Source organism: Botrytis cinerea, chromosome 8 (genome assembly GCF_000143535.2).
Source record: "Botrytis cinerea B05.10 chromosome 8, complete sequence".
NCBI lineage: Eukaryota > Fungi > Ascomycota > Leotiomycetes > Helotiales > Sclerotiniaceae > Botrytis > Botrytis cinerea.
In genome coordinates, this window is record NC_037317.1 from 341,112 (window position 1) to 358,882 (window position 17,771).

Genomic DNA, 17,771 nt, shown 5'->3' on the forward strand with positions numbered 1-17,771 from the left:
CCCGAGCCGAGATCTAATTTTGACGAGGCCAAAGTTGATGCCCCGCGTTTTGCTTATTAAGGCTGATCCGCAACACACTTTTATTTGCAGGGATAAAATAACGCTACTGTAATCTTTAGTTCTTCAGCCTTTCGAACAATATTAATATCGGTGGTACATGCAACTCGAATCATCCAAGACAAAAATTGTGAATTATTTCGATCCTCCAGGTTCAAACCCATTTTCAACTGTACGGTCACAAAAAACACTCAGAATAAACCATTATTGAAGTCTTCATTCCTATCCAGCTTGACGATCTACGAATTCACAAGAAAGTGACTCATTTTCGGATTCATTGCGACAACCTTCAAACCCCCACCATCTCAAACTACAAAACATAGTCGCAACAGATCAAAACGCAGATAAAGTCAAGAATATACCAGCGGAGTTGTTTCGCGTTGGTCTTAGGCCTAGTCTTTGGTTCATAAGCTCAAGTGCTCCTTTTTTTATATCAAGCACCGCAATGTCTGCCGAAGACTCACCTGCGGCCACAGGCTCCGCAAGTGCTGTCAAACCGAAGGTAGGAGGTACTGAATCTACACCTTCTTCAGCACAAGGAAAATCCCCCAACACAAAATCAGGGAATGCAAAGGAAAATGCCAAACCTACACCCGATGCAGGAAAATTATCAGCTGCAGAACTGAAAAAGAAGGCAAAGGAAGAGAAGGCTGCACGCAGAGCTGCAGCAGTACAGAGCAAAGCAACGGCCGAGAATCCGACTCCTGCCACTGTGGCACCAGGACAGAAAAGCGAGTCCGCGAAAGGAGGAAAATCTCAGCCTAAAAAAGGCGCAGAAGTACGAAATTTGCCAGTCAGAGGAGGGCCGACAAAATCCGCCCCAGTTGTAGAAGTTCCAAAGGTCGAAGATAAGACCGTTGATCTTTTCAGACATTTATATAAACCACGGACAACTACAATTGCTGAGGCAAACAAAGATGTCCATCCCGCAGTGCTTGCTCTTGGGCTGCAAATGAGCAATTACACAATATGCGGCAGTTGCGCAAGACTTGTGGCAACACTGCAAGCATTCAAGAGAGTGAGTTTATTTTTGAGGATTGAATTCATATGTGCATCTACTTTCTCCTCCCCTCTCCCCCTTTAGATGGCCGTAACCTCATTATCACTTTCTTACATTTTTCCAGGTTGTCGAATCTTACAAAACCCCTGTAGGGGCAAGTCTCACGCGTCATTTCATACCACATGTCCTCTCTCCTCAAATTGAGTACTTAGCTTCTTGTCGACCTCTTTCAGTATCTATGGGTAACGCCATTCGTCACCTTAAGCTGGAAATATCAAAAACCGACCCAGATTTGTCGGAAGCCGAGGCGAAGGAGAGTGTTTGTGATGCCATTGACGTCTTTATGCGCGAGAGAATTACTTTCGCTGATAAGGTTATTGCCGATACTACTGCTGAGAAGATTAGAGACGGTGATGTTATATTAACTTACGGCAAGAGTAGTCTGGTGCAAAAAGCGTTAGTGAGAGCCCACGAAATGGGCAAGAAGTTCAGAGTCATTGTGGTTGACTCGAGACCTCTACATGAGGGAAAGCATTTAGCATCGGCACTTGTCAGTTTAGGTATCGAAGTCAAGTACTGTTTGATCCATGGACTAAGTCATAACATCCAAGATGTAACAAAGGTTCTATTAGGTGCTCACGCAATGATGAATAATGGCCGATTATATTCAAGGATAGGAACAGCTTTGGTTGCCATGGAAGCTTCATCCGCTGACAAGCCAGTTATCGTTCTTTGCGAGACCATCAAATTCACCGATCGAGTAGCTTTGGACTCGATTGTTCTTAATGAGATCGCACCAGCCAATGAGCTCGTGATTGCTGGAGGACCATTAGAGAACTGGATGGATGTTAAGAAACTCCAACTTTGCAATCCTATGTATGATGTTACTCCGGCCGAGTATATTCAGATGGTTGTTACGGAGTCAGGAAGTATACCAACAACTTCTGTACCAGTTCTTCATAGATTAGTAAATGAAGCTCAGTAGAGCGTTGCGATATCTAGAGAGCCCAAAGAGAGGCATGATCTCATTGAGCAGGTGTTGGATGGCGTTCAAAAAGAATTTTGATGATATCAAAATAATCACATCTGATGTATGATAGTGTAATAGCTGGATAAAATGAAATACAATGTCCAGACTTCCTTTAAATCCATTTGAATATCCACACCACATTGAGACTTGTTCCCTAATGTTTGTTTTTATGATGAGATATTGAGCAATTTCTTTCTCATTGACCAATTACCCGTAAAAATGTGTACAATTTCCATATCTGTTCTTGGTTTCTTGTCATCCCCTGCTCGTTCAGAACCCATCCTCCCGGTTTTCAAATTCCCAGCGCTCTTCCAATAAATAACTTATGACTCCTCAACAGCTTCCTCCCTCTCCTTCCTCCTCGCCCTCTTCTCCAAAATAGCTGTTCGTCTAGCCCCAAGGATAGCTTGTTGCCGACTCTCAACTCCCTGCATCCAATATCCAAACGAAGCACCGACGCCGCCGAAAACGGGGTAGACCCAGAGAGATTGTCTGCTGAAAAAAGGCCGCATTTCAAGGCCGAGTTGCCAAGCGCGGACAGCAAGGCCTAGTGAGAATGCGTGTTAGTCAAATGAAAGGGGACAGAGTGAAATATGCGGGGAACTAGCTGGTAAGAGGAGGGGCAGATGGAAGAGGGGAACATACCAAAGCCAGTCCAGAAGAGAACTTTGTGAACCATATTTTTGTTTTTGATGAGAATTGAGGTTTGGGTGGATGATTGTGAGCCTGAATTTGGCGTGAACTGCACGATCAGAATTGGAGATTTGCAGATGCGTATGATGGGTTGTGTAGTCGCTGCCACGGCTTCTACTCCAGGATTCACTCGGATGGTTGTTGAAGGTCACTTTAGATCGCACTAGCGCGATTGGCTGATCGATAGGTAACACGTGACTCGCGTCTATTGAATTGAATTCATGCGCGGTCAACTTACTTTGAGATTACTCGTTCCAACGTTGTTTGTTCATCCTTTTCAACTTTTTCACAAGGTTGCTAAACTTTTTCTCCTCCAATATGAAGTAAATTTCGGGAGAGCTTTGAATAATACAATTCAGCACCACAAGGAAAGAATGGCGACGATGGCATCTACGTACAAAAAAGATGGTGGTCATTCTGGACCTCCACCACGAAAGAAAGTAAAAACTTCAGAGTTACCACTTGCATCTGCGACTAGAGCGGCTATTGAAGGATTGGCTCATACATACAAGAAGAAGGGTACTTATGATGAGTTGAGAACTAAAATTTGGCAAGAATTGGAAAAAGGCGTATGTATTTCTAAATCATTTCGGCGTGCGTTTGCGCCGCGAGATTTCTGGGGATAGCAATGGGTTCTTCGAAACAATTGTTCAGATGCTAACTACAAGTGGTCACTGTAGGACTTTGAGGATGAATTTACGAGTTCGTTGTTGAGTGTCGCGGAAGAGCAATTAGAGAAGGACCCCAGACAACTACTCCGGTTGGATCGCAGTAAGGCTACATTGCTTATCGAGGGAGCTGTGGACCGCGCGGGTATCTATCAATCTGCCGAAGCGACAATCGATAAATTAATTCAGGCATACATTCCAGAAATTGAAGAAGGGGTTCGCACGATTCGCAAAAGTGACATTGGGGAAGAGGCAGCGGAAAAGGAGTTTTTGAGAGGAGGTAAAACAGATGAGCAATATGCGGAAGAAGCTGCAAAGAAGAAAGCCGCCAGGGAGAAAGCTAGGGAGGAACTAAGAGAGAAGGAAAAGGCCATTGCGGACGAGAAGAGAAAGCAGGAGAAATTGAAGAGGAGAGAAGAAGAGAAGAGAATTGAGGCCGATCAGGAGAGAAAGAGGGAGGCCAGGAAAAAGGCTGAGTTGGAGGCGGAAGAGGAGAGGGAGAAAGAGCGGGAGAAAGAAGACAAGGAAAGAAGGGAGAGGAGGGAGAGGGATCGCGCTAGGGATCGAGATCGTGATCGAGACCGTGATCGCGAGAGAGAACGGGACCGCGACCGGGACCGTGATAGAGGAGATAGGGATAGGGGCCGGGATAGGGATAGAGATAGGGATAGGGACGATCGAAGAAGAAGATATGACGACGATAGACGCAGGGATTCTCTCGGCGTTCGAACGCCTACCTCGAAGCCAGAATTATCTAAGGAAGAAATTGAACGTCTCGAACAAGAGGCTCTTAATGATCTTCTGAAAGAGGGCAAAAAGGTTGCTAATCGATCCAGACATCTATTGGAAATGGAGGTTGACGAGACCTTGGCACCGCCTCCTCGAAAGGCAATGCCCGCCTCAGCCATCAAACCAATATCTCGAGATACTCCTGTTAAAACAATTGAACATAAGAAAACTGCAGTTGCGAAGCTCAAGGAAGAATCCGGTTCGAAAACGCCTCAACTCGCCGATACGAAACCGATAGCAGAGAAGATGAATGAGTCCAGTCATGAAAAAGAAGGTAGTCAACAAGCTAAAAGTCCTGAATCAACCAGGGATACTACTAAGGTTAAGGATGAGACAAAGACTAATGAGGAATCTAAAGCTACAGAAGTAAATTACCATGGCCGCAAGGACAAGGATGAACGCTCTCGTCGTGGGAGTCGAGATCGGGACGATAGAAGACGACGAGATAGCAGAGATAGGGATCGTGATCGAGATAGACGAGATAGTAGAGGTCGTGATCGAAGTGACTATCGACGACGTAGGTCAAGTAGAGATCGTGATGATAGGCGTGATAGGGATCGCATTCGATCAAGATCTCGCGATCGACGGAGAAGTTACAGGTCACGAAGCCGTGACCGTATAGGGGACCGAGACACAAGACGCGCAGAGAGTAGTGTGACTAGAACAAGTGCCTCGAATCTCGATACGGAATCATATAAAGTTGCTGCGGCACAAGCAAGAGCCGAAGAAGCTAGAAAGTGGAACGAAGAACGAAAAAATCAGCCACAATTACCTAGTTTATCGACTAAAAAGGAAGAGATCATCGCTGCTACACCTAGATCAAAGGACGACGCTAGAATGAGCAGTCCTGTCTCAGCAAGAAAAAGAGAAATATCTCGCGATAGGGAAAGCCATAGGAGAGAATCTCGCGCAAGAAGTAGGTCACCTACTGCGAGACGAAGTAGTCGGATCGAGAGAAGCACTAGTCCGATCAATATTGACCGATATGTACCAGGTGCCACTGAACGAAGGGAAAGTATAGTTGCGAGAAGTTCCCCAAGGAAGAGAGAAAGAAGTAGGGATAGGGAAAAAGAGAGAAGATCAAGAGACGACGATAGGGCGAGGAGGAGGAGCCGATCACCCGATGATAGGAGAGACAGAGATAGAGATGGTCATTCTAGAAGGTATAGAAGTCGAAGCAGAGACAGGGATAGGAGGAGGGAGAGGAGTAGGAGTAGGGATAGGGATAGGGAGAGAGATAAGGATAGGGATAGGGATAGGGATCGAGATCGAGATCGTGACAGAGTCAGAGACAAGGATCGTGATAGAAAGAGAGATAGAAGTAGGGAATCGAGGAGGGAATCGAGGAGATAAGGGTATCTGCCCTTGTAAGATAGGGGCCGAAAGAAAGGAAACGGAGACCGTGGTCTAGGTATACATAATAGTTTTTCCGTACGCGATCACGGAATTGCGGCAGCTCTAAGTCTAGTTTCACTTCGCTCAGCACATCAATAAAGCGACGGACGAACGGGTGTGGTACTTTCGTCTGGAATTTGGAGTAACGGTGTTATGAAGTCTTGATTGTCTGTACGATAAGTTGCAGAACTGGGACAACGCAGGGGATATTTATTCTTAAATGAGAACACCCAAAATAATATAAGCAAAGAATTCGAGGAATTTAAGACTTGATTAATGCACTTTTTATAAGATTGGTATCCAGTAACGACATGTTCTATTGTCCCAGAAAGCAATAGATTTTGCTAATTTATGCGAATTGAATTGGCTCCAGACAATATGAAGGTCAACTACAAGGATGACTGACACTGTTGGTGAAATAATGGGACCTTGTAGTCTAACGTCTTCTTCCAGAGAAGCTCGCTCGCCTCTGCCACACTGAAAGACACCAAACTCATCTAACTCAACTCCTCTGCCTTCAAGCCCTCAGCGTGAATAAATTCTGCTTTAGAAACCAATTTCTTGCCCTTTCCAAAAGCAACAATAGCCTCAGCCCAATCAGCAAGAATCTTTATTGTCTGCGGTGCTTTGCCAAATACCCAGAAGAATGCACGCGGCATACCTTCATATTCTTGAAGCACAACTGGAACTTCCTGTGAAAAAGCAATCTGAGCAATCAATCGATAGCCATCCACAACTTGTTCTTGCCTTGACGCAGACCATAAAGAACAAGAACCAGACCAATCCAAGGAGGCGACGGGACTTGCCAGCGGGTGAGCTAGCATCCCGACCTCGCAGTATAGATTTGCTCGTGCGGGCTTAGTAGGCCATATCGAACAGTTGGAAAGCTTTTTTCTAGGTAGGGGAGTTTCTCGATGGGGGAGGGGAATATACCATGCGTTATGTTTCGTTCGTGCGAGAGAAGCGCATTGACTAGATCAGTCGTGACGCTCAAAAGTGTCAGACCTGCTGGCTGGAGTGTATTTTCATGGAACTTCATTGGGATATTTTTTCGCTTGAGCTGCAAAAGGACTTGTAACAAGCTTAATGCGAGGACAGATCTGGAACTGTCGCCTGCCAATACAATGTTTTTGGCTGGAATGGCCTCGTGTGGTGAGTTGGGAGGTGATGCGAGACGTAAGAGGTAGGTTTGGAATACATCTAGGAAAGCTGTTGGGAAGGGACTCTGTGGTGCCAAACGCAGTTTTACCATTAATATTTTACCTCCTGTTGCTTTGGCTAGGCTTCCAGCACGTCCTCGGTAGCTGGAAGGGGTGTTGAGTCTAGAGCTCATATGTGAGCATACGATAAGTGAGCATTTGAAAGAGATATACATACACGAATTTACCGCCATGGAACTCTTGGTACCTCCACTAGTTTTTGAAACTTCTCATTTTCTGGTAGTAGCGGCTCGGGTGTGCCGGCTTCGACTCCGTCGCGGTAACCTGTCCATTCACAGGAGAGTTGCTCGCAACTTGGTCGATCATAATGTATATTATGACTATTTGCCTCGTCGTTAAGACCAAGAAGTAACTCCCGAGAGTTATCATCGCGGGAAGGAGACGGTGTTGTGAATTTGCTAACCCATACAGGACCTTTAACGGGAAGATCCTGTGTCGTTGCAGCTTGCTGGACAGAGGTAGAAGTACTCATTGCATCGTTTCAATCTTTCTCTCGCATCTGCTTCGTTGCAGCAGTCAGGTGTTTGATATTTTGGAAATCTATATTTACTAGGGCTAATTGAAGCAGGATGTTAAAAAAGGAAATATATGCGGCTTGGGATTTTTCTGATTATCTGGTGTGGATTACTGCAAAGAAGATTGGCAGAAGCCCGATCACTTAACGCAATCAATCGGTGCTTGAGTTGTAAAAAAAAAAAGAGACAAGTTGATCGATCGAGAATGGTAATGCCGATCAGAATACATGCCAGGGTTAAGAGGAAGAGAGCTTTCTGGGAAAATACTAACGAGAAACTGAAGCGAGTTCGCAGTCGCAGGGCAGGTATGCTTACTATGTAAGAGCCTTGAAAACCCCGCTTGGGGGACGAAGCGCAAGTACAAGTAGGAGTAAACAGAAATTGTTTAGGCAGACCAGATGGTGGAACTCAGCAAATACATATGTTCTGATGCAAACGCATTGTTTCTGAAATGTGATAACGTCAGAAGAAGTCCCAGAGACCCATGCTGGAAGGACTGCTATAAGAGATTCACAATTAGCCAGTTTTTGCCATTTTTTTCTCTCCCCATTTCTTGAAATCTCTCACCCCCTTCCCCCCCTTTTTTTATTTTCTTTCAGGCGAGTTACATATTTGTTTCCAACAAGTTAGAAATCTAAGTTGCAACAAGTATGCGTCACGAAGGCTTCAATTATTAAATTGACCTACAAACGACGAGAAGGTTATGTGCCAAGTCTCGAATATTGCCGTAGAGCCCCAATAATAACATAACAACGCAAGACCTAGCTCGAACAAAAATCCAAAGCGACTACCCAATTCGAACGCTATCCTTTCAAGGATTCCATCTGTTGTCGACTAAAACTGATAAATTAGTGAACCATGACCAAGTAAAATACTCAGCTAAAGAATATCCCTCGTCTTGCATGCTGTAATCTCCCCCAAAGATGTCAGTCTTCATTCACACGGAGCTTCTCCCAGTCAGCATATGTACAAATTCCAGAAAGAAAATCGAATGCTGCGAGTTTCGGTAATCATCTGGTGAGAATCATGTAGCCAGTTTTTAGCTCTAGTCGGGAGCCTCACAACCAGTGATTACGATCAGCGTTTGCGGCGAGACACTGCCTAGTATGGCGTTGATGGTGCGACCGCTTTCTCGGAAGAAGATAGTCGTTGAATGAGGAGTTGTCACTTTCCATTCTGTCATTGCAAATTTCAACGGGTGAAGATAAAATGGGATAGTTTGATCTTCTGTGGGGTTTGCAAGCAGCTTCCAATTTATTCTTCCCTTCCTCTTTCTCAATTCCAATCATCGCAAGCTGCGAGAATGAAGTCGCCCGCGCGGATCTCTACTAGTGATGCTTATGAGAAGATTCCTATATTGGCTATCCCATTGTCATTATTGGGGCTGGTCCTTTAGGCTGCCAGCTTAAAAGCAAGCTTCATTTTGACCAATTTGAAATATTTGATCGCTGGGAGGGACTTGGAGGCGGACTTCAAAACTCTACTCTTAGCAGGACAGATCAAAGTAAAGTGAAGCTGGCGAGAATGGACATTAGACACATGGTGAGCGAACAGATATCCCGGAGTCGTGAGTGTCTCAACATCCCCCTTCTGTATCATCGTTTAGTTAATGCATTCATCTAGGCTTGCAATGTGTAGGTTCATCAACAACTGGAGCTAAAGCGCTTTCTTACCGAACTTATCTACACCAAGCTTGTTCTGCTCATTTTCCTTTGCCCCGAATTACACTTCATCGAGCGTGTGACCAAGTGACGTATCTCAATCAAGTCATAGAACGCTATGAGATAACAGACAAGATCACAATGAATACGGAAGCCAAGAGCTTGAAATGGAAAGAGGAGGAAGTAGAATAGGAGATTGAGATCGATCACATTTATCGCCATCTGCTACAGCGTGTAGTCAGATCGAAACTTGAGGTCTCAGCGGGTGAGGAATTGTCGTTACGAAAGACGGTTCTCGCAACAATAGACAATGGTATCGCCGCGATGCAGAAAGCTAAAGCTCTATATCGACAATCCGCCATCACGGTGTTGAAATAGCTTCCGCAAGGTATTGTCTGGTTAGAATATCAATCACTGTACCCTGGAAGCAGGTTTGATTCAACTCCTAAATGTTTACCCGCGTACATCTTTCCACCTAGGGCATTTGAGCCGTAGACCCACAGACAGTTCGTTTTATCTTCTTCCATTCTATCATTCGCTAACTTCATATCCATTAAACCGACATCGTACGCGAGTCTACGAGGTTTCCCCTCCCACACAAGCCCTAGAGCCAAGACTTCAGCGGCGCAGAACCCCAGTATCATGGCCAATCGTTTCTTGTCTCCCCAAGCGAACGCTCTTCGAACCACGACTTGGTCGTGCGGAGACAGTGAAGCCACTGAGGAGATATTTTGAAAAAGATGATTGACAGGTAGGTATTGGCAAGGGCTAACATGGCAGTGCTATTCAGTAGACTAGTATCAATTGCCACGCCAATAGCTCCTCCAAGAATTTGCATCTAGATCACGCCGCCGAGTGCACCAGCTAAGTCATTGTTATTTTCTGAAAACGAAAAGTAGTTGGTGTCCTTGCAAGTAAAAGTAAGTCAGTAGAGGCAATTTTGGCAGAGACTTGAAAGCGGGGATAGCTCAGAGGACTGCTCTCCTATCACACCTTATAATCTCAATTTCGTTTAACAGACCCTTAGTTCTTTCTCACAAGCCTTCAAACAGAAATAAAGGAAGAATATCAACAGCGATCAAATCTCACCTTTGTCCTTTTTTACTCCTATCTCTTCACACAGCACAGAACACAACACACAACACACAATACACAAAACAGAATAAACAAGCTATCAATATATTCACATTCATTCCACTATTTCATCTTCAATCAAGCCACTCGTACTCTAAAACTACCTACCGCCCCCTCATTCACCCCCCTATCCTATCATCCTTCCTCGCTACACTAAAATAAGAATACCAACCACAACATTAAACAAATAATAAACAGAAGAAGAGAAGAGAAAAAGAATATTCATCCATGCATCCACACATTAAAAAAATATATAATCAATCTCTCTCGTAGAATAGACGGATAGATATAAATCCGAGACGAACTCAAGAATCAAGATTCCAAAAAAGAAAGATAAACATTCAAGCGCAGAGAGATAATACCGGACGAACGCAATGTCAAATAAACTTCATCTCCTCCATCTTACTCCTCCCCCCAAAACTCCCAGTCATCCCTATTCGAATGCCAATCCCAATCCTAATCCCATTCCGTCCCAATCCTATCCAATCCAAACAATATCGTTCAAACAATAGGCATCCATGAACTTTTTGTTCATTGCCTCCCAACCAAGCCAGCCTAATAATGTTGACGTCAATGCCAATACTAATTTCAACGCCTATATATCAATGTGTTCCCAAGCAGACCCAAATCTTCCATGCGAATTCGTCATATATATCTGTACATATGTAATAGCACCCCATCATCGTTTTGTTCCAGTATATCTTCTATAGCACGGGCTTCTGCATACACCTCCGCCAAGTCAGATTCCTTACAACCAAGACAGTTATCGAAGATCTGGATCCGATGATAAATATTATCACGCATGAGGAGATTTGACACCGGCCCCATTTCTACTTTCCTCACTCGTGCGGCCCAGACCACCAAATTTCCTCTTCTTCGCCGAGCTAGCCCCGGGAGTCTCAGCCTCCACCTCAACATCTGTATCTCCCTCCTTCTCCTTCGGAGTCCTTTCTCTTTCCCTCTCCAACCACTTCTCCTTCAGAACGTTATAAATCATCACATACTGCGCAACTCTATGCACCATTAACATTCTCTGGTCCCTCAGTCTCTTTACTGTCTCATAGACCGGATCTTTATCTTTCGATAACCCATCCAGATGGCCCATTTCCAATTCCCTCAGAAGGTGATCTAGCGCGATGAATGTACCAGTACGGCCAACACCTGCCGAACAGTGAATTATGCGAGGAGTGGTCGAATGATTATTGGCTGCGCGCGAGACGTCGAGGAGGGAGAGAAGGGCGTGTATATCGGCCGGAGATTGAGGGATGTCATTATCGGGCCAAGATTCGAAGAGGAAATGATGGATTGTACGTTCTTCGACTTCCGTTTCTTCTTCCGCTTCTTCCTCTTGTAATTCCTCTGTTGTATCTTCCGTTTCCTTTTCTGTTTCAGGGTGACCTTCTGCTGTTGTTTCATTCGTGCCGACTATTCCATTCCCAACACTCGCACTGCTTTTCGTGCTCACACTACTCGCCGCTCTTTTCACTTTTTTGATTCGCAATGTCCTCCGAACAGTTCCACCCTCTTCTTCCTTTCCCACACATCTAATCTGCCACTCTCCAATCGTCTTAACCTCGTCCACATCCTCCGCGTAATAAACACCACATTTTTCCTTTCCCTCTTCAACCGGTCTCGTCAGCATCACCACCACTTCTGCATTTTCCTGCCAACACATTTCCCAAAACAATCCCCCATCATGTCCATTATCCCTTGGTCCTTGCGTCGCAATATAATTTTCCTGCTCCTCTCCACTTCCATTTGCAGTCCGAAGTGCGATGGGCGATGCGTTTATGTAGCCAAATTGTAGTGAATGGAGATTAATTCGATGATGTTCCCATGGATAGACATCGCTATATCTATTGCGCAATACCACGACAGGGTGATGCATTAATGTATTAGGTATAGTTCTGAGCGTTTGTTCATGATTCCTCAGAGCTACGAACTTGCTCATCAATGCATTCGATGAGTAGTTGAGGAAATGTGGAATCGCATTTTTTTGTTTCTGCGATGCGAAATCCGTTTTGACTGTGAGACTTGTAATCATGGGGGACATGAAAGAATGTCGTTTGGAAGGAGATAATTTCGCAGCTGAGGTTGAGACGGAAAGTGATGGTTTGTCTGAAGTACTTGGTCTTCTCTCGAATATCGAATTTGAAGGTTTATTCGGTAGTTCGGTAATTTGCGATTGTGGTTGTGATTGTGATCTCTCGAGGGAAGACGAGAGTTCATCAGCGCTACCACTGTTACTAAGACTGCCACTACCACCACTAGCCCCAGCATCATCGTCATCGTTATTATTAATCGCGTTCATGTTGTCGTTCTGTCGATGGTGATTTCGATGGATATGTACCGGTGAATGTTGACGAATGCAAATTCGAATGCGTTGAGAAAGAGGAACCTTGTCCGTTACCACTCTAGGTGTATGATTTGAGTGTCGCAAGATACCCATAACAGGAATCCCCTCAAGGAATTCGATTTATCTGGTATGACGTATAATATATTTTTGGAAAAGAGGCGTGGACTTTATTCTGATTTCGTTGGATAATAGTGCTTCAAGATCCGAGCGAGTCTGAGAGCAGATGCAGCAAGGTTGAGCGGTCCAAAATTAGATATGTATGTGTGCCGGTAGGTGAGACTGGCAGGTATGGAAGTATAATACAGTTGAGATTGTAGAAGGGAGTCGAAGTACAATAGAATAGTACTTCTAGAGATTATAAAGAGAGAGAAGCAAAGTGAAGAGAAGAGGAGAGGAGAGGAGAGAAGTCAGAGTATAAGGTATATGCTCCGGTAAAGTGTCAGAAGTTCCTTTGACCAACAGATCGACTAAACATGAGACCTTTGGAGATATCGAAATGGGAAGATTTCCTAGGTCAAACGTTCCCACCTAGGTATAATGAAGATATTGATATAAAATTACGATAAATCATCTTTATTATTCATAGTCATGCCAGAGTCAGAGTTAGAGTCATATGACATAAACTTTCGACTTTGCAGCATTCGGTTGTTTAGGAGTGAAAGAAAGGACCCAGAATATGTATGCTGTTGCACATCGTCGATATTATGTGGTGGTGGAGAAAAGATGAGAAACGGGTTGTCGGATACACACATAACCTTACACATACACATACACATACACATACACGGCTTAACACCGATTGTGAGGACGAGAATCTGGGGTTAGGATAGGATCACTTCCCACTAACTAAGTAATTTGGTTCGGGCTCCATATCGCCCGTATAGACGTATAGAATGGTGCATCCTCATAATTGAAGACGACGGGGCAAATTGGGTGGATGGGTGGATAGGTGGATGGATTGTTCAACGGTACCGAATCGATGGAGCTACTCTGCTTTCATACCATAACTCCGTTTCAACGTACATAGTAGAATGGGATCATTAGACTTAAACCCCAGTTTGACCTTTGTTTCTTGGAAGTTTGAAGCTTGAAGCTTGACGTTCGTACTGTCAACTACGTAGTATCTATCTATTCCAAGACTGGATTGGGTGTATTCCATCTCACTCGCATCACGGCTCACGGCTCACTTCATCGCAGGATTGATATCCTCCTATTCGATTCCATCGACATATCATATAATAACCCCAACCTATATCACCACACATCCCTACTTTCCAGATCGTTTCAGATCCTTCCATTGCATGCACCTTCCCAAAACAATAGAGAGATAAGCTTTTTCGCTGCCTGCAATAAGCTGTTGAAGATCCTCAGGATCTCATTGACCCTTCAAGGCTTCAGCAAATAACAAATCTATCGAGGGGGTTTCAAGCATTCCAAGCATTCCCCAAAGCTAATCCTCACTTCAGGTCTCAATGTTAGAGACCATAAACGCTACCAACCGTATCAACATTCCAGGTTCAATCTTGATACCTACTTCACTTCCTATTTCATCCTTGGTACACATCCCCCCAAGCTTCCCACACCATCCAAGCCCCTCCTCTCCCTCATTCCAAATTTTTCCAATCCCCTGTACAAAACCCCTCTTCATACCGTAGGGAGTAAGAAAATTTCATCTCTAGCGCCCCATCTCATCCATTCAGCCCCATCCTCGGAAATCAGTTTTTGCGAATCCGTGATAGATTGATTCCCCATTATGATTAATCCCTACGTGCCTACTAGGTCTTTAGCTCACAGAAATAGAGTTTCCCAATCTCCAAAAACGTCCGAGTGATCTCCGTTTTGCTTCCCAAGATTGCTCGGTAGCTAAGCGATGTCTAACGATTTTGTACTTTGCTCCGAGATGTTAATCAAGTACCGGGAACTCCTGTGATTGCCATCAGACTCAAAGCTTGGAATGGAGTTATTGGAAATATTTGAAGTACCGATAAAATCGGCATTAGGACAAAAGATAGTTTAAAAATGATATCATCCGAGACCTTCAAGATACGTGCGTCGTAATCTCAATCAGAATTTCATCATTGTTGAGATATCAAAAATGCTAGAAGTGCTGGCAGGAAATCCAAGTTTACCTTGCTTACTAGTTGAGGGCAATCAAAATATTATGTAAGTAGCGTTAATGATATAAATGTATTTTGATAGCTTCGGAGTTAACCTATACTTGTGCTGTACTTGAGTACGCCGAGGTAAAATAACCTCATGTGTAGTCCGGCATCGACCGGTATTGAACCAAGCTTCCACCCAATGCCATCGAACCCTTCGAACCCGCCGGATCCAATTCAAACGCCACGCTATGCATACAAAGTAACAAATACAGTATCCCAGCACCCGTCACCTAGCCCTACAACATGGAACCTTGATTTCACTCTTCCTCCTAAAATTCCCCTTGGTAGCCAACTCATACCATAACCAATCCACCCATATTATTCTCTCTCGTCCCTTCACTGCTATCCCTCCCACTTTTACTTTTACTTGTACGCATATAGGGTTGAGGTATCAATATAGCCTTAGTCGGAGTATATCTCGTTTCCTTTTTTTGCTTAGTATCTTCGTCCCCATCTGAGCCTTCTGAAGCGGTGGTTTCTCGGTCATCATGACTTTCGTTGTTCTTAAACTGCATTTCTGCGTCTGATAAATTGGAAGCTGATGAAGATCTGGATATAACGATGCCTGTATCATCAATCTCAGGGGAAGGGGTAATCATGTCTGAGTTTGAGATCGCCTTATGGGATATGAGAGGAGTGATTCCGGGTTGGGAGCCGCACGCCGATTTTTCTATGCCTGCATCTTGCATTGATATGTCGGCAACGGGGTCTATGGGTGATAGATGAACAGCAGGTTCTATCTGATCATAAAAGAGCATAAATACCCCTCCTTGCGCCAAGACATTATCTTCACTGACTTTCATGACATGCTCATCACTTAACCGCCACCACTGATCTTGTTTGTTGCCATTCTCATCGGTTTTGTTTTCCGAAACTGGATGTTTTCGGTAGCAAACATAGTGACCGTTATCATGCCTTCCAGAGTGTGTAACAACTGCCCGTAATTCGTATACTGGTCCCTGTATCCGAGAATTCTTTTGTGTTCCCGCAACCATAGAGTCATATGGAGCTAAGAGCCATTCTTCGCTATCATGCTCTTCATTGTTGCGCCCAGCACTACCTAGACAGTATGGGCCAAGATCGAGATGTTTGGGAAAGCGGATAGCGGCTGTTTTCTTACTCAACTCTCCATCAAGCCCGTAAGTGCTTCGATTAAGGTGAATGGCTAAAGATTTTGGAGGTCGAGCAATAATATCTTGTTTTGATTTGGTAACAGTCACCCAATTTTCTGTAGGTATTTTACACTTATCCTTAAGTGTCTTTTCGGCAAAATCATCATTTTCTAGTGCTTCAGTGACGGCCCGTAGTCGTTCGGATGCATTTATGCGAATCCGATTGTCTTCCGGTTCGGCCTCAAGTCGTTCCATTAAAGTAGAAAGTAAATGCTGACTTTTCTGTAACGTACATCTCTCACAGTACACACCATTGACAAATTCTAGCTTTGTACCTTCGTGAAGCAATTGAGAGAGGTCATATTCCCAGCCTTCCCCAACAATCAAAGGCTGACAAAGAGAAGGCGTGGTTTTCAAGCCTTCGGAATAACCACATTTTGTGCACACAACCCTGGTAGCGGTAAGTCCAGTCAAAGGATTCGGTGACAAGGCCTGAGTGTGAGATGGCTCTTGACTCGAATTTTGCAAATTATTGAGCTGTTCCAATCCCGATACCCCGCCTGACTTTGTCGCTGTTCCATATTCTTTGTCTATTGCGCCGAGAAGACCCGAAAAGTATTCTTGCGCATCTTGTTGCTGCCAACTACTCATATTTTTCAATGCTGCCGGCGTCCAGATCCTCCTCCCATTATTTGATTTGTCCTTTAGAGTAGCAATCAACTCCTTCAAAGCATTGGCCATTTTGATCTCTTCGGATTTCGAACCCTCCTGTCGTAGAGCTCCATCATTTTGAAAACTTTCTAGGAAGTCTGGCAGTGAGTCTAATGATGCTAGTCCTTGTAAGATGCTGTTTTGATAGCAGGAATTGTCCCAATTGCCTAATCCCGCGGGCGTTTCATCGTCCCCCGCAACCCCCAAACTACCGATGAGGGGAAGAGTCGATAGTCTTCTCCTCCCAGCACTCGCAACGGAATCTATAATCCCACCCGGAGTGTCCAAGCCAAATAGTCGGCGCATCATCTCGCTTTTTTGCGCATGTGTGCGCGGGTATGTCATTGTGTCGGGATTCCGTATTGGTAGAGGGTTTGAGCAATGGTCGGCGAAATCGAGCAATGAAGAAGGCGTTATGTAAACTAGAGCGTTCCAAGCCAATTGCGAGGGAGGTAGGAGGTCATAATCGAGATTGATGAGCCCTTGATAGACTAATGCGATGACAATAGCTGATATCGACAAGATGGTTCCTATTCCAATACGCTCTTTCTGATGTAACCCTTCAGTATAATCTTGATGATAATCATCTGCTGTAAACTGATCTCTGTCGAAGAGATCATACGTTTTGCGGGCTTGAGGATTCATGCTTGGGTGAGTGAATCAAGGTGGATGGATGATGGTATGGAGTGATTGAAGTTTCCGTTGAAAGATTGTAGACGGAGAATGCGAAGGCAAAGGCAAAGGCGAAGGCGAATGCGACCAAGTTCGAATTATCACATTAAGGCGGACGTGGATGATTAAGTAGCATTACTAGATAGCTATTTAATTCTGGAGTCAGGAGTCAGGAGTCAGCACTTAGAACTCAGAATCAGAAGTCATGGTATGGTATTCAAGGAAGTAAAAGTTTGTAAAGATTTTGAGGATTATGTTGTTGTGCCGTAGGAACTCCATGTGGTTGGTGGTGCGCCCATGCATGGTAAACATTTCGGGAGGCTAGGTGAGAGGCTAGGTGAGAGGCTAGAAAGGTACTTACTAATAATAAGTAGGTTTTTACCAGGCAAGCTAGCAATAAGAAGAAGAACAACAAGTTCACCAGGTGGCTGATCCGTTCTCCAAGTGTGTGCTCAGCAACCATGTGAGTACGAAATACACTGCCTCGAGACTGCACACATTACACTGTACACCTTGCGTGCCTGTGTCGATGTAGTTTAGTGTTGTGTCTAGGAAGTCTTTAGTGGACAAGGGAGCGTGGGATCCCTAGCAGCTAC

At 44.5% G+C, this 17,771-nt stretch overlaps 6 protein-coding genes across 9 annotated transcripts; 2 read left to right on the plus strand and 4 right to left on the minus strand.

Annotated features, from left to right (window-relative positions):
- Positions 1-89: 89 nt before the first annotated feature.
- Positions 90-2,131, plus strand: Bcgcd2. Its single transcript, XM_001552465.2, has 2 exons — positions 90-1,075; positions 1,182-2,131. The coding sequence occupies exons 1-2, from the start codon at positions 503-505 to the stop codon at positions 2,040-2,042; spliced, it is 1,434 nt and encodes a 477-aa protein (XP_001552515.2). The 5' UTR covers positions 90-502; the 3' UTR covers positions 2,043-2,131.
- A 44-nt stretch (positions 2,132-2,175) lies between these two features.
- BCIN_08g00820 (hypothetical protein) lies at positions 2,176-2,962 on the minus strand. The gene is made up of 2 exons (XM_024694348.1): positions 2,733-2,962; positions 2,176-2,634 (listed from the first exon to the last, which is right to left on the minus strand). The coding sequence occupies exons 1-2, from the start codon at positions 2,764-2,766 to the stop codon at positions 2,411-2,413; spliced, it is 258 nt and encodes an 85-aa protein (XP_024550137.1). The 5' UTR covers positions 2,767-2,962; the 3' UTR covers positions 2,176-2,410.
- Positions 2,963-3,021: 59 nt separating this feature from the next.
- Positions 3,022-5,935, plus strand: BCIN_08g00830 (hypothetical protein). Of its 4 annotated transcripts, none has more exons than XM_024694349.1 (3): positions 3,022-3,349; positions 3,461-5,153; positions 5,232-5,935. In XM_024694349.1, exons 1-3 carry the CDS (start codon positions 3,155-3,157, stop codon positions 5,588-5,590), a joined length of 2,247 nt encoding a protein of 748 aa, XP_024550139.1. In that variant the 5' UTR covers positions 3,022-3,154; the 3' UTR covers positions 5,591-5,935. The 4 variants fall into 4 exon arrangements, with proteins under 4 accessions (XP_024550139.1, XP_024550138.1, XP_024550140.1 ...); XM_024694350.1 differs by having other exon boundaries at positions 3,461-4,511; positions 4,596-5,935; XM_024694351.1 differs by having other exon boundaries at positions 3,461-4,511; positions 4,602-5,935.
- A 677-nt stretch (positions 5,936-6,612) lies between these two features.
- On the minus strand, positions 6,613-7,932 carry BCIN_08g00840 (hypothetical protein). The gene is made up of 2 exons (XM_024694352.1): positions 7,010-7,932; positions 6,613-6,954 (listed from the first exon to the last, which is right to left on the minus strand). The coding sequence occupies exon 1, from the start codon at positions 7,322-7,324 to the stop codon at positions 7,016-7,018; it is 309 nt and encodes a 102-aa protein (XP_024550141.1). The 5' UTR covers positions 7,325-7,932; the 3' UTR covers positions 6,613-6,954; positions 7,010-7,015.
- Positions 7,933-10,191: 2,259 nt separating this feature from the next.
- BcPtpB lies at positions 10,192-13,216 on the minus strand. Its single transcript, XM_001552461.2, has one exon. The coding sequence runs from the start codon at positions 12,609-12,611 to the stop codon at positions 10,959-10,961; it is 1,653 nt and encodes a 550-aa protein (XP_001552511.2). The 5' UTR covers positions 12,612-13,216; the 3' UTR covers positions 10,192-10,958.
- A 1,444-nt stretch (positions 13,217-14,660) lies between these two features.
- Positions 14,661-17,597, minus strand: Bcubp1. The gene is made up of 2 exons (XM_024694353.1): positions 17,537-17,597; positions 14,661-17,331 (listed from the first exon to the last, which is right to left on the minus strand). The coding sequence occupies exon 2, from the start codon at positions 17,146-17,148 to the stop codon at positions 14,974-14,976; it is 2,175 nt and encodes a 724-aa protein (XP_024550142.1). The 5' UTR covers positions 17,149-17,331; positions 17,537-17,597; the 3' UTR covers positions 14,661-14,973.
- Positions 17,598-17,771: the final 174 nt, after the last annotated feature.